This window comes from Bombina bombina, chromosome 12, assembly GCF_027579735.1.
Source record: "Bombina bombina isolate aBomBom1 chromosome 12, aBomBom1.pri, whole genome shotgun sequence".
NCBI lineage: Eukaryota > Metazoa > Chordata > Amphibia > Anura > Bombinatoridae > Bombina > Bombina bombina.
The window spans coordinates 6,602,313-6,618,875 of NC_069510.1; the positions used below are offsets into that span (position 1 = coordinate 6,602,313).

General features: G+C 43.3%; 1 protein-coding gene across 5 annotated transcripts in view; it reads left to right on the forward strand.

The window, feature by feature from the left end:
* Positions 1–400: 400 nt before the first annotated feature.
* GSN (gelsolin) overlaps positions 401–16,563 on the forward strand; it is a 118,181-nt gene continuing 102,018 nt past the window's right edge. Inside the window, exons 1-2 of one of the 5 annotated variants that reach the window (XM_053696218.1) lie at positions 469–542; positions 5,282–5,463. In XM_053696218.1, the coding sequence (XP_053552193.1) occupies positions 5,422–5,463 (42 nt within the window). In that variant the 5' untranslated portion in view covers positions 469–542; positions 5,282–5,421. Of the gene's footprint in view, positions 543–5,281; positions 5,464–16,563 lie in introns of all 5 variants that reach the window. The other 4 variants (XM_053696220.1, XM_053696219.1, XM_053696222.1 and 1 more) reach the window with 4 other exon arrangements.

Here is a 16,563-nt window from a genome sequence, read left to right on the forward strand (position 1 = left end):
CTAGAGCTTGTGTCACAGAGAGATATAATACCCAGTACTAGAGCTTGTGTCACAGAGAGATACAATACCCAGTACTATAGCTTGTGTCACAGAGAGATATAATACCCAGTACTAGAACTTGTGTCACAGAGAGATATAATACCCAGTACTAGAGCTTGTGCACAGAGAGATATAATACCCAGTAGTAGAGCTTGTGTCACAGAGAGATATAATACCCAGTACTAGAGCTTGTGTCACAGAGAGATATAATACCCAGTACTAGAGCTTGTGTCACAGAGAGATATAATACCCAGTACTAGAGCTTGTGTCACAGAGAGATATAATACCCAGTAGTAGAGCTTGTGCACAGAGAGGGAAGGGCACAAGGGATGATACACCAGATATAGGGGTACAATCACTGTCTCAGTACAGCACAAGCAGCTCCGCCCCCCGGCTCCTCCCTGTACATAGGCGGTGGCTGAGCGCTCAATAATCTCAGCCAGGCGTCTGCAGCTGTGCTTCATTATTCTGCTGCTGGTGCGGAACTTACAGGCGGACTGCAGGTAAGTGCTCATGCGGTGTATAGGGGGTACCGGCACCCGATGCATGCACTAACCGTACACATCCGGGCTTAACTCCTTATATGGGTATGTGACTGGGGCTGTGATCGTTATCTTGTATCCGTCACTGCCGGTAAGTGAGGGGAACCGTATAGGTTTCTGCCGGTAAGTGAGCCTGCTGGGGGAACCGTTTAGGTTTCTGCCGGTAAGTGAGCCTGCTGGGGGTACTGTATAGGTCACTGCCGGTAAGTGAGCCTGCTGGGGGTACCGTATAGGTTTCTGCCGGTAAGTGAGCTTGCTGGGGGTACTGTATAGGTCACTGCCGGTAAGTGAGCCTGCTGGGGGTACCGTATAGGTCACTGCCGGTAAGTGAGTCTGCTGGGGGTACCGTATAGGTTACTGCCGGTAAGTGAGCCTGCTGGGGGTACCGTATAGGTCACTGCCGGTAAGTGAGCCTGCTGGGGGTACCGTATAGGTTTCTGCCGGTAAGTGAGCTTGCTGGGGGTACTGTATAGGTCACTGCCGGTAAGTGAGCCTGCTGGGGGTACCGTATAGGTTTCTGCCGGTAAGTGAGCTTGCTGGGGGTACTGTATAGGTCACTGCCGGTAAGTGAGCCTGCTGGGGGTACCGTATAGGTCACTGCCGGTAAGTGAGTCTGCTGGGGGTACCGTATAGGTTACTGCCGGTAAGTGAGCCTGCTGGGGGTACCGTATAGGTCACTGCCGGTAAGTGAGCCTGCTGGGGGTACCGTATAGGTTTCTGCCGGTAAGTGAGCTTGCTGGGGGTACTGTATAGGTCACTGCCGGTATGTGAGCCTGCTGGGGGTACCGTATAGGTCACTGCCGGTAAGTGAGCCTGCTGGGGGTACCGTATAGGTCACTGCCGGTAAGTGAGCCTGCTGGGGGTACCGTATAGGTCACTGCCGGTAAGTGAGCCTGCTGGGGGGTACCGTATAGGTCACTGCCGGTAAGTGAGCCTGCTGGGGGTACCGTATAGGTCACTGCCGGTAAGTGAGCCTGCTGGGGGTACCGTATAGGTCACTGCCGGTAAGTGAGCCTTCTGGGGGTACCGTATAGGTAAGTTAGCCTGCTGGGGGTACCGTATAGGTAAGTGAGCCTGCTGGGGGGGGGGTTACCGTATAGGTCACTGCCGGTAAGTGAGCCTGCTGGGGGTACCGTATAGGTCACTGCCGGTAAGTGAGCCTGCTGGGGGTACCGTATAGGTAAGTGAGCCTGCTGGGGGTACCGTATAGGTAAGTGAGCCTGCTGGGGGTACTGTATAGGTAAGTGAGCCTGCTGGGGGTACCGTATAGGTAAGTGAGCCTTCTGGGGGTACCGTATAGGTAAGTGAGCCTGCTGGGGGTACCATATAGGTCACTGCCGGTAAGTGAGCCTGCTGGGGGTACCATATAGGTCACTGCCGGTAAGTGAGCCTGCTGGGGGTACCGCATAGGTCACTGCCGGTAAGTGAGCCTGCTGGGGGTACCGTATAGGTCACTGCCGGTAAGTGAGCCTGCTGGGTGTACCGTATAGGTCACTGCCGGTAAGTGAGCCTGCTGGGGGTACCGTATAGGTCACTGCCGGTAAGTGAGCCTGCTGGGTGTACCGTATAGGTCACTGCCGGTAAGTGAGCCTGCTGGGGGTACCGTATAGGTAAGTGAGCCTGCTGGGGGTACCGTATAGGTAAGTGAGCCTGCTGGGGGTACCGTATAGGTAAGTGAGCCTGCTGGGGGTACCGTATAGGTAAGTGAGCCTGCTGGGGGTACCGTATAGGTAAGTGAGCCTGCTGGGGGTACCGTATAGGTCACTGCCGGTAAGTGAGCCTGCTGGGGGTACCATATAGGTCACTGCCGGTAAGTGAGCCTGCTGGGGGTACCGTATAGGTCACTGCCTCTCCACTGATATGTTTGTGCGGATTAGTTGCATCAGACAAGTCTATCATATCCGTGTTAGCCTTAGGAGCTGGCATGAGGCAGTGCCCATACTTATAACACTTTATAAACCCAGTTATTGTGACTTACCTTAGTACTTAGTGACCCTAGGGCAGTGCTTTTGCTCTTTATGTGCCCAGCCCTGTGACTATGTCCTGCAGCTCTGTAACTAACCCTGTATGTGTGCCCAGCCCTGTGACTATGTCCTGCAGCTCTGTAACTGACCCTGTATGTGTGCCCAGCCCTGTGACTGTGTCCTGCAGCTCTGTAACTGACCCTGTATGTGTGCCCAGCCCTGTGACTGTGTCCTGCAGCTCTGTAACTGACCCTGTATGTGTGCCCAGCCCTGTGACTATGTCCTGCAGCTCTAACTAACCTGTATGTGTGCCCAGCCCTGTGACTATGTCCTGCAGCTCTAACTAACCTGTATGTGTGCCCAGCCCTGTGACTATGTCCTGCAGCTCTGTAACTGACCCTGTATGTGTGCCCAGCCCTGTGACTATGTCCTGCAGCTCTGTAACTGACCCTGTATGTGTGCCCAGCCCTGTGACTATGTCCTGCAGCTCTGTAACTGACCCTGTATGTGTGCCCAGCCCTGTGACTATGTCCTGCAGCTCTGTAACTGACCCTGTATGTGTGCCCAGCCCTGTGACTATGTCCTGCAGCTCTAACTAACCTGTATGTGTGCCCAGCCCTGTGACTGTGTCCTGCAGCTCTGTAACTGACCTGTATGTGTGCCCAGCCCTGTGACTGTGTCCTGCAGCTCTGTAACTAACCCTGTATGTGTGCCCGGCCCTGTGACTGTGTCCTGCAGCTCTGTAACTGACCTGTATGTGTGCCCAGCCCTGTGACTGTGTCCTGCAGCTCTGTAACTAACCCTGTATGTGTGCCCGGCCCTGTGACTGTGTCCTGCAGCTCTGTAACTGACCTGTATGTGTGCCCGGCCCTGTGACTGTGTCCTGCAGCTCTGTAACTAACCCTGTATGTGTGCCTAGCCCTGTGACTGTGTCCTGCAGCTCTGTAACTGACCTGTATGTGTGCCCGGCCCTGTGACTGTGTCTTGCAGCTCTGTAACTAACCCTGTATGTGTGCCTAGCCCTGTGACTGTGTCCTGCAGCTCTGTAACCTGTATGTGTGCCCGGCCCTGTGACTATGTCCTGCAGCTCTGTAACTAACCTGTATGTGTGCCCAGCCCTGTGACTGTCACCTTACCTGGCATGTAGTAAATCTGCAGTGAGTTTGTTGCTTCAGGGCAGGTTAGAAAGGTGCAGCAGTGATCAGATAAGTGCAGGTTGTCAGTGTGAGAAGAAGTCTTCGTAAGAAAGATGAATACAATAAGCTGCTCACAGGACTGTGCCAGATGTGTGCAGGCCTCTATCTTGTAGCATTTTGCTGTTGCCATCAGACAGTACTTAGGTTTGAGGTTTTGTTTTGCAGCAGATAAACACAACTCTATAATTTCTCAGTACGCTTTTTCCTGTGTTTATTTAGTGCATAGTTTGCAGTTTTGTGGTCCCTGACACAGATCCGTGGCATCGCATATTTTGTCTCACTGACAGTCCTCTAGAGCACCATAGCTGGTCTCTGCGCACATATACATTTGTCAATCTGTTAACGGATATTTCTTTATTTTATAAATATGTTTATCACTTTGGTATGTTCTGTATTGCAGAGAACATAAAGATAATATTATTTTGCACAATTTAGTGTTCTGCACTCAGTAACAGTAGATTAACTCCCTAATGCTTATCCTGCAAAATCAGAACGAAAATAATTATTACAACAAATAAGTTTAGAGTTCTTTAGAGCTTTACTCTTTGTCTGAATCATGAGAGGTTTATTTTGACTCCCATGTCCCCATAAGCAACTGTGAGTCTAATTTAGTGTTGCATGCAATCTGGAGCTGTCTTGTGCACCTACTCACTAACCCCACCCTCACTGCAACCAACCGCAGCTTGGATGATTTCTTTGGGCACTTGCAGCTATTAATAGGATGCTAGACTTTTACTATAAGGAATGAATATGTAGATCATTAACCCTGTGGCTTCCAAATAGTGCCTCATTTTCATGTGTGCAGCTCCCTCTTGCAGCCAAAGAGTTAATATCTAATGGAAATCAGCTTGTCGTGCAGTGGGGCAATATTGCAGGTTTCTTTTTCAGACCATTAATGCATTGGTTTGTGAACCGTCGCTAGCGTTCTGTTGTCCGGTGATCACAGGGTGATTTCACATTCCCAGCACATACATGACTTGGTGCAGAAATACATCTTGCACTTGTTTTCCTGCAGCATTATGGGAAACCTATTCAGCTGCTGTTTCTGGGCACAGGATGCACTTTATTTCCTACCATATTTTTATCACCAGTATGTTCAGATGTTTGTAGATTATGTTTTTCTAATCACAGAAAAAAACTGCTTTGCATCCTTATTTTATTTGAAATGTTGAAACTTACATGGAGGCTCACACCTCAAAACAACTTCCATTTGAAGCCACCCTGATCTTGGGGCTGAATCCATCAGCACTAATTCCAGAAGATATATAGTTTGTGTAAATACTGCAGATAATGTATTTGTATGAATGTAAATATGTAGACTGGTTGTTTATTACTATCGTGACACTAGCAATGTAATGGTGCATGGTCTAGCCCCAAGCTCTCAGCCTCAAAATAAAGCCAAGTTGTTTGGAAGTGTCAGTGTCCCTGTAATTGGCACGCTTGCACCTGACAGCAGAAACGTGATGGTAATAGAGAATTAACACTGTTTTTTGTGCTGGAAGTGGACCTGTGGCTTTTTGTCTTGATGCATGCTGAGTAGGTTCCTTCCCAGAGGGTAGTGGGCCTTGCAGATGGTCACCTGGTGGTGGGACTCGCCGACAGCCAGCACTGCTTGTAGCAACGCACAGACGCACACTGCCAAGAGAGACCGCCTGGCATGAATAGCAGCTAAACATTAAAATGGGGAACACCAATGCTGCAGGAGGGTGCTGTGTATCACGGGTGTGTGCTTTTTTTTATTATCTCATTAGTGGGCAGTGATTCCTATGGGAGGGGGTACCAGTGTAATGCCTGTGTTGGTCTGTATGGTTCTGTACAAGGGCATGTCATGTGATAACTACTGGTTGTATAGACAGTGCTTGTGTGTCATGTGATAACTACTGGTTGTATAGACAGTGCTTGTGTGGTTCTGTACAAGGGCATGTTGTGTGTCATGTGATAACTACTGGTTGTATAGACAGTGCCTGTATAGTTCTGTACAAGGGCATGTTGTGTCTGGTTGTACAGAAAATGCTTGTGTGTCATGTGATAACTACTGGTTGTACAGAAAATGCTTGTGTGTCATGTGATAACTACTGGTTGTACAGACAATGCTCGTGTGTCATGTGATAACTACTGGTTGTATAGACAGTGCCTGTGTGGGTCTGTATGGTTCTGTACAAGGGCATGTTGTTTCTGGTTGTACAGACAATGCTTGTGTCATGTGATAACTACTGGTTGTACAGACAATGCTTGTGTGTCATGTGATAACTACTGGTTGTACAGACAATGCTTGTGTGTCATGTGATAACTACTGGTTGTACAGACAATGCTTGTGTGTCATGTGATAACTACTGGTTGTACAGACAATGCTTGTGTGTCATGTGATAACTACTGGTTGTACAGACAATGCTTGTGTGTCATGTGATAACTACTGGTTGTATAGACAATGCTTGTGTGTCATGTGATAACTACTGGTTGTATAGACAATGCTTGTGTGTCATGTGATAACTACTGGTTGTATAGACAATGCTTGTGTGTCATGTGATAACTACTGGTTGTATAGACAGTGCCTGTATGGTTCTGTACAAGGGATAACTACTGGTTTTACAGACAGTGCCTGTGTGGGTCTGTATGGTTCTGTACAAGGGCATATTGTGTGTCATGTGATAACTACCTGTTGTACAGACAATGCTTGTGTCATGTGATAACTACTGGTTGTACAGACAATGCTTGTGTGTCATAACTACTGGTTGTATAGACAATGCTTGTGTGTCATGTGATAACTACTGGTTGTACAGACAATGCTTGTGTGTCATGTGATAACTACTGGTTGTATAGACAGTGCCTGTGTGGTTCTGTACAAGGGCATGTTGTGTCTGGTTGTACAGAAAATGCTTGTGTGTCATGTGATAACTACTGGTTGTACAGAAAATGCTTGTGTGTCATGTGATAACTACCGGTTGTACAGACAATGCTTGTGTGTCATGTGATAACTACTGGTTGTATAGACAGTGCCTGTGTGGGTCTGTATGGTTCTGTACAAGGGCATGTTGTTTCTGGTTGTACAGACAATGCTTGTGTGTCATGATAACTACTGGTTGTATAGACAGTGCCTGTGTGGTTCTGTACAAGGGCATGTTGTGTCTGGTTGTACAGAAAATGCTTGTGTGTCATGTGATAACTACTGGTTGTATAGACAGTGCCTGTGTGGGTCTGTATGGTTCTGTACAAGGGATAACTACTGGTTGTATAGACAGTGCCTGTGTGGGTCTGTATGGTTCTGTACAAGGGCATGTTGTTTCTGGTTGTACAGACAATGCTTGTGTGTCATGTGATAACTACTGGTTGTATAGACAGTGCCTGTGTGGTTCTGTACAAGGGCATGTTGTGTCTGGTTGTACAGACAATGCTTGTGTGTCATGTGATAACTACTGGTTGTACAGACAATGCTTGTGTGTCATGTGATAACTACTGGTTGTATAGACAATGCTTGTGTGTCATGTGATAACTACTGGTTGTATAGACAGTGCCTGTGTGGGTCTGTATGGTTCTGTACAAGGGCATATTGTGTGTCATGTGATAACTACTGGTTGTACAGACAATGCTTGTGTGTCATGTGATAACTACTGGTTGTATAGACAATGCTTGTGTCATGTGATAACTACTGGTTGTATAGACAATGCTTGTGTGTCATTTGATAACTACTGGTTGTACAGACAATGCTTGTGTGTCATTTGATAACTACTGGTTGTACAGACAATGCTTGTGTGTCATTTGATAACTACTGGTTGTACAGACAATGCTTGTGTGTCATTTGATAACTACTGGTTGTACAGACAATGCTTGTGTGTCATGTGATAACTACTGGTTGTATAGACATTGCCTGTATGGTTCTGTACAAGGGATAACTACTGGTTGTATAGACAATGCTAGTGTGGGTCTGTATGGTTCTGTACAAGGGCATATTGTGTGTCATGTGATAACTACTGGTTGTACAGACAATGCTTGTGTCATGTGATAACTACTGGTTGTACAGACAATGCTTGTGTGTCATGTGATAACTACTGGTTGTACAGACAATGCTTGTGTGTCATGTGATAACTACTGGTTGTAAAGACAATGCTTGTGTGTCATGTGATAACTACTGGTTGTAAAGACAATGCTTGTGTGTCATGTGATAACTACTGGTTGTAAAGACAATGCTTGTGTGTCATGTGATAACTACTGGTTGTATAGACAGTGCCTGTATGGTTCTGTACAAGGGATAACTACTGGTTGTATAGACAATGCTAGTGTGGGTCTGTATGGTTCTGTACAAGGGATAACTACTGGTTGTATAGACAATGCTAGTGTGGGTCTGTGGTTCTGTACAAGGGCATATTGTGTGTCATGTGATAACTACTGGTTGTATAGACAGTGCCTGTGTGGTTCTGTACAAGGGATAACTACTAGTTGTATAGACAATGCTAGTGTGGGTCTGTATGGTTCTGTACAAGGGCATATTGTGTGTCATGTGATAACTACTGGTTGTACAGACAATGCTAGTGTGGGTCTGTATGGTTCTGTACAAGGGATAACTACTGGTTGTACAGACAATGCTAGTGTGGGTTTGTATGGTTCTGTACAAGGGATAACTACTGGTTGTACAGACAGTGCCTGTGTGGGTCTGTATGGTTCTGTACAAGGGCATATTGTGTGTCATGTGATAACTACTGGTTGTACAGACAATGCTAGTGTGGGTCTGTATGGTTCTGTACAAGGGATAACTACTGGTTGTATAGACAATGCTAGTGTGGGTCTGTATGGTTCTGTACAAGGGATAACTACTGGTTGTATAGACAATGCTAGTGTGGGTCTGTGGTTCTGTACAAGGGCATATTGTGTGTCATGTGATAACTACTGGTTGTATAGACAGTGCCTGTGTGGTTCTGTACAAGGGATAACTACTAGTTGTATAGACAATGCTAGTGTGGGTCTGTATGGTTCTGTACAAGGGCATATTGTGTGTCATGTGATAACTACTGGTTGTACAGACAATGCTAGTGTGGGTCTGTATGGTTCTGTACAAGGGATAACTACTGGTTGTACAGACAATGCTAGTGTGGGTTTGTATGGTTCTGTACAAGGGATAACTACTGGTTGTACAGACAGTGCCTGTGTGGGTCTGTATGGTTCTGTACAAGGGCATATTGTGTGTCATGTGATAACTACTGGTTGTACAGACAATGCTAGTGTGGGTCTGTATGGTTCTGTACAAGGGATAACTACTGGTTGTACAGACAATGCTAGTGTGGGTTTGTATGGTTCTGTACAAGGGATAACTACTGGTTGTACAGACAGTGCCTGTGTGGGTCTGTATGGTTCTGTACAAGGGCATATTGTGTGTCATGTGATAACTACTGGTTGTATAGACAATGCTAGTGTGGGTCTGTATGGTTATGTACAAGGGATAACTATTGGTTGTACAGACAGTGCCTGTGTGGGTCTGTATGGTTCTGTACATGGGATAACTACTGGTTGTATAGACAATGCTAGTGTGGGTCTGTATGGTTCTGTACAAGGGATAACTACTGGTTGTATAGGCAATGCTAGTGTGGGTCTGTATGGTTCTGTACAAGGGATAACTACTGGTTGTATAGGCAATGCTAGTGTGGGTCTGTATGGTTCTGTACAAGGGATAACTACTGGTTGTATAGGCAATGCTAGTGTGGGTCTGTATGGTTCTGTGCAAGGGATAACTACTGGTTGTATAGGCAATGCTAGTGTGGGTCTGTATGGTTCTGTACAAGGGATAACTACTGGTTGTATAGGCAATGCTAGTGTGGGTCTGTATGGTTCTGTACAAGGGATAACTACTGGTTGTATAGGCAATGCTAGTGTGGGTCTGTATGGTTCTGTGCAAGGGATAACTACTGGTTGTATAGGCAATGCTAGTGTGGGTCTGTATGGTTCTGTGCAAGGGATAACTACTGGTTGCATAGACAATGCTAGTGTGGGTCTGTATGGTTCTGTGCAAGGGATAACTACTGGTTGTATAGACAATGCTAGTGTGGGTCTGTATGGTTCTGTGCAAGGGATAACTACTGGTTGTATAGACAGTGCCTGTATGGTTCTGTACATGTGATAACTACTGGTTGTATAGACAATGCTAGTGTGGGTCTGTATGGTTCTGTGCAAGGGATAACTACTGGTTGTATAGACAATGCTAGTGTGGGTCTGTATGGTTCTGTGCAAGGGATAACTACTGGTTGTATAGACAATGCTAGTGTGGGTCTGTATGGTTCTGTGCAAGGGATAACTACTGGTTGTATAGACAGTGCCTGTATGGTTCTGTACATGTGATAACTACTGGTTGTATAGACAATGCTAGTGTGGGTCTGTATGGTTCTGTACAAGGGATAACTACTGGTTGTATAGACAATGCTAGTGTGGGTCTGTATGGTTCTGTACAAGGGATAACTACTGGTTGTATAGACAATGCTAGTGTGGGTCTGTATGGTTCTGTACAAGGGCATGTGTCATGTGATAACTACCTGTTGTACAGACAGTGCCTGTGTGGGTCTCTATGGTTCTGTACAGACAGTGGCACTAAACAGACTATGCTTATGTGAATAGATGGGATCTGCTATGAAAGCTACTTGGGCACTGTCTTCTCACATCACAATGCTTATTGCCAGTCATTTCACTTCAGTTGATTATTGCCCTCTGCATCTGCTATGATAAAACTAGTAAATATTAAATAAAACACAAAACAAGTATTGCCTGCACAGCATGAGTATTTATCATTGTGATGACCACTTGCTAGCACACGGGGGGCCACAGATCAATGTTAGAAGCCTTAAGGGCCACATATAAATGTATGGCTATTACACACAACCTAATTATATGGTTGCAGGGTACCTTCTAGCTGCTCCTCAGAGTTGTGGTTGCCCAAAACACTCTAGTGCCAAGAGCCGTATGTGGCCCTCAGGCTGCCGCCTGGCAATCTTTGGTTTAGTAACATTTTGAAACTTAAATGAATATGAAACCTCAAATTCTTTTGTAATTCAGATTGGGCATAAAATGTAATTGAATCTACTTCTATTATCAAATTTTCTTCATTCTTATGGTGTTCTTTGTTAAAGATACCTAGGTAGGCGTAGTGCTAACACCTAGCGCGCTTGCAAATGGATAACATTCTTGCAGAACTACTGCCATATGGTGTTCCAGACACGTGCATTCTCCTGAGCTTACTTTCCTGTTTCAACAAAAATACCAAGAGAATGAAGAAAATTAGATCTGATTCATAAAATAAAAATCTTGTTTCATGTCCCTTTTAAAGGGACGCTGTGCTGCAATTGTTAACCCACAAACTGTTTTCCCAGTGACTTGGTTTCAGCTGCAGAGCATTCAGCTTTAAATGTTTGTGTTGTTGTATTCCTTTAGGTTTATTCTTGCAATTACAATAGTACGTTTTGCTCATTGAAATCACCACCACTGCATAAATGTTGTTTGTGTATATAGAGGTAAATAAAATAAGTAGACCTGCTCCTCCTGCTGCAAAATCAGCTATTTCACATACGCAAAATAAACATAAAGGAGCAATTCCCTCGTACAGTTCACTCTGCAGCTGGTAGAACAGGCGACTGAGAGCACATTTTAAAGTACATCGTCCCTTTAACTGTTACTGGTTTGTCCTTAAACACTGTTGTTTTGTTTTTATTTCTTTTTTTTTTATAAGATACAAGGGTTCACAATCTAAAGAGCATTTGCATAAAAATATATCTGTGCTTTAGAATTCAGTGTCTCAGCACTATGGCTGATTACTAAGCATGAACTGCCTGTAACTGAAGCACAACGCGTTACGTTTTATCACAACAACAGTTTACATTTCCCTGTGTGAAACCCAACAGCTATTTTTTGTTCCAGGATGATGAAAAATAAAGAAACCGGTGGTTAATTTAATCTCTTGTCTCATACAGATACCCAGGTGAATGTTGCTATTTATTTCTTGTCACCTGTAGTATTTGCCCCCCTGTCCCTGTGTCACCTGTAGTATTTGCCCCCGTGTCACCTGGTTATCTAATTTGTTAAGACTTTGGAAGATGAACATTAAAGGGACATGAAACTAAAAAAAATTTTTTCTTGATTTAGACAGAGCATACAATTTTAAACCACTTTCCAATTTACTTCTATTTAGTTTGCTTCCTTCACTGGTTATCCATTCCTAAAAGGTTTATCTAAGAAAGCTCAAGAGCAACAAAGAACCTAGGTTCTAGCTGCTGATTGGTGGCTACATATATAAACTGATTGTCATTGGCTGACTCATGTATTCAGTCAGAACCAGTAGTGCACTGCTGCTCCTTCAACAAAGCATACAAAGAGAATAAAGCAAATTTGATCAAAATAAACTGGAAAGTTGTTTAAAATTGTATGTTCTACCTAAATCATGAAAGTGAAAAATTGGGTTTCCTGTGACTTTTAAGCAGAACGTTGCATGCCTTATGCATTCAGGTTTGTCTGCTATGAGCCGTCGGTTATTTCTCACGCACTTAGTTTCTCACATGGTTACATGATCGCTAATGTGGTGTCTACAGCCCTCAAGGGTAAATGTTGTTTAAACAATACTATTTTTATTCAATTAAATCATCTGAAATGTAATAGTTTTGTTATCCTGCAGCAAAGGAAATAATTGTATAACGTGAGAACGGAGAGAAGTGTGAGAATCCTCTGCACAGCCTAGTGGGAGGTGCCCTGTAGCGCACGGTCTGGCGCCTTCCCCACCAGTGTTTGGCTGAAACTTATTAAACTTATTAAACTTCTGAATGGAATTAGAAACAAATTCTCTCACATTAACAGGAATAACCTGAGCATTAGATGTTGAAGGACCAGCAACAGGTAATGGACTACTACTAATGGAAATATTATCTGCATGTAAAAGTTTGTCATGACAACTATCACAAGTAACAGCTGGAGGTACAGTTACCACAAGTTTACAACAAATGCACTTGGCTTTGGTAGAACCGACATCAGGCAGCAGGATTCCAATAGTGGATTCTGTAACAGGATCAGATTGAGACATCTTGCAATATGTAAGAGAAACAATAACATATAAAGCAAAATTATCAATTTCCTTATATGACAGTTTCAGGAATGGGAAAAAATGCAAAAAAAATAAGCCTCTGGAAACCAGAAGCAAAAATAAATGAAGACTTAAATAATGTCAAAAGTCTGGCGCCGAGTATGACGCCCACAATTGACAAAATATTTTTGGCGCCCAAAGCGTCTGCAACAAACACGAGCGTCATAGATGACGCAACTACATGAAAATTCTCAGCGCCAACTAAGCCGGAAATTACGTCAACAAACGTAAATCTCGCGCAAAAAAAGTCTTGTGCCAAGAATGACACAATAAATTATAGCATTTTGCGCACCCGTGAGCCTAACATTTAGAAAAGAAAGTCAAATTGAAAATTTCAGGTAAGAGAATTTTTTTTTTTTTTTTTTTATGTGCATTTCCCAAAATGAAACTGACAGTCTGCAAAAAGGAAATATACCGATAAACCTGATCATGGCAAATATAAGTACAAACATATATTTAGAACTTTACATATAAAGTGCCAAACCATAGCTGAGTGTCTTAAATAAATGAAACATACTTACCAAAAGACACTCATCTACATAAAGTAGATAGCCAAACCAGTACTGAAACGAAAATCAGCAGAGGTAATGGTATATATAAGAGTATATCGTCGATCTGAAAAGGGAGGTAGGAGATGAATCTCTACGACCGATAACAGAGAACCTATGAAATAGATCCCCGTTAGGATGACCATTGCATTCAATAGGTGATACTCCCGTCGCTTCCCTCTGTCATTCACTGCACTCTGAGAGGAACCGGCTTCAGCATGCTGCGGAGCGCATATCAACGTAGAATCTAGCACAAACTTACTTCACCACCTCCATAGGAGGCAAAGTTTGTAAAACTGAATTGTGGGTGTGGTGGGGGGTGTATTTATAGGCATTTTGAGGTTTGGGAAACTTTGCCCCTCTTGGTAGGAATGTATATCCCATACGTCACTAGCTCATGGACTCTTGCCAATTACATGAAAAAGTATATTTCTACAACAGTGTTGGTTATGCAAAACTGGGGAATGGGTAATAAAGGGATTATCTATAGTGGTCCTTTTTAAAGGGACACGACACCCCAATGTTGAAGCACTTGAAAGCATAGCTGTAAAAAGCTGACTAGAAAATATCACTGGTACATCTCTATGTCAAAAAGGAAGATATTTACCTTAAAATGCCCTAAGTATTCGCACCCCACTGTAAAGAGACTTCAAAGGGACACTCGAGTCAAAATTAAACTTTCATAAATCAGAGCAGCAACTTTCTAAGTTACTTCTGTTATTTGTTTTCCTTCTCTTGGTATCGTTATTTGAATGTAAGTTTAGGCGCTGGCCCATTTTTGTTTCGGAAGCTGGATAGCGATTGGTGGCTACATTTATATACCAGCAAGCGCTTCCCAGGTAGATTTTGTTAACTATCTAAACGGCAATATAGAATATATAGTTGGAATGTGCCCAGCGCGACAGGGTTGGTGTCGTCGTGCCCTGCGCCACAGTATTGGCGTTGTTGCGCCCAGCCCGACAGGGTTGTTGGGTGTCTCTTATCTTGTACCCAGCGCTACAGAATTTAGTAGTGATAAAGTTACCCTATTCATGCTAAAGGAAACATTACTGTGTGGATAATAGTTTTACTTGTTGTGAACCTACTGCCAGTTTCATTAGGAAATAGAATTTTCTTTCTGTTTGTGAAGACCTCTTTGCGTGGCCCTAGGATGCGTTCCCTGCATCTTGCTCACTATTTGTATCGGGCAATACGTTGTCTGGCTTGTAACACTGTAGGAAGAATATAAAATACCTATTGAGTATATAAAATGCCCTGCAGAACAGCTCGCACGCGGGATTAAGGAATAGATCTGATGCTGCGTTTCAAACAGACTTTGTAGTGTGATGCCGGATTAGCCTTCATTTTAACACTGATTTTGTAAGCTGTGCATGAGGGTCATTAGGGGCCTACAGATTAATAGCACTGCATTATATTTACAGCAAGAGGTGGGAATACGCTACATTATTAGGCAAATTCAGGACATACTGATACCCCTATTCCCAGTATTGTGCAAACTGTCAGATCAGGAGGAAGGAAATCCATACTTGACAACGTTTCAGTTAAATTCTACCTGCAGAATAATAGGAGACTCACAGATGCCAGAGCACCCTCAAATACAATAGTTATGTATAATGAAACTCATTAGTTTGCCCCCTTTTCATGTCATTTTTTACTCGGTGCTGGAAATGTACCTGCTGACATCACAAGGCTAACACTGCTACATATATATCCCTAAAATGTCTTTAGCTGATAACTGCAAAATAATGTACTTTATACTAACATGACTGTGGCTAGCTGCATTGTCTGCTGACTAAAGCAAGGATTGGCTCCTCATAAGGCAATTGGTGAATGGAATTTAGCTGTTGAAACAAATATGCAGCAAACAAGGAGGTGTCTAGGTGTTAGGTTTTTACTATCCCTTTAATATTACTTTGTTTAAATAGAATCACTTATTTGTGCAAACGTGCTACACCATACACGTTGCAAATATCTAGATAACCTTAACTTTGTTTTTCATTTTCTTGTTGATTTCAGAAACTAATGTAGCTATTTTTATTTTTATAACTTTATATCCATGGCACATCTGCAGGCAAATCCATATGTGCTCATTTAAAGGGACAGTCTACGCCTTAGTCATCTTAAAGTCTTACCTTAGATTGAGCTGCAAATAGCGTTCTGCACCCTTTCTATATCGTGCAGCAGGAACAGTAAAAAAGGTATTTTAAAATTAATAGTGTTTCTGGCCAGTTTAAAATGGCTGCTAAGCTCAGCCCACTGACATCATGATCTGGGCTGCATAAGGCATCCAATCACAAAAGGCTCACTAGTTGGATTCAACAGACTGTCAATGCTATTCAGCAGAGTGCATAGATGCAGCCCAGATTGTGATGTCATCAGTGGGCTGAGCTTGGCAGCCATTTCAAACTGGCCAGAATCCATATTCATTATAAAATAACTTTTTTTACTGTTCCCGCTGTGTGATATAGAAAGGGTGCAGGAGGCTATCTGCAGCTTAATCTAAGGTGACTAAGGTGTAGACTGTCCCTTTAATATAAGTAGTATGTTGTTTTAAAGGGTGGAATCTATTTGCAGTCTAAAGTCTATAAAATTGTATTTATGATGCTTACTAAAAAAAGGAAGTTAGATTCTTGCAATACAAACTCTCTATCACTTCATTTCTATTTTTATTTTAAAGAACAAAGAGAACAAATATTTCCCTACCAACCAATCCATTTGTAACCATACTTGTGTCGTAAGCCCAGCAGGCTGGAGACTTTCTCTTGCAACCTTAAAGGGACATTTCAGCCAAAATTAGAATCCTCATGGGCGCATTTCAGTTGTGAATAGAAGCATTTTTGTAAGATACATGCACCAGCAAAAATGCTTGTAATAAAAGCTTTATAGCTCTTTCAAAGGTGTATTTAAGTATGCACCATCATTTGGAAAGAACTAAATTTAATTGCTGATAAAAGCCCCACTGGTGCTCTGAGCTGCTGCAGTATTTAAAATGCTTGTGCACTGAAAATATCTAGCTATGCTTTACATGCAGAGAAAAATGTTAACACTGAAACACTGAACTATTTTTTTTTACTAGGAGTGTTTTTGCCAATACATGTATATTGTAAATGTCTTTATATTAAGATGTAATTCATCTGTGTATATAAATTTTTGCTGGAATGTCCCTTTAAG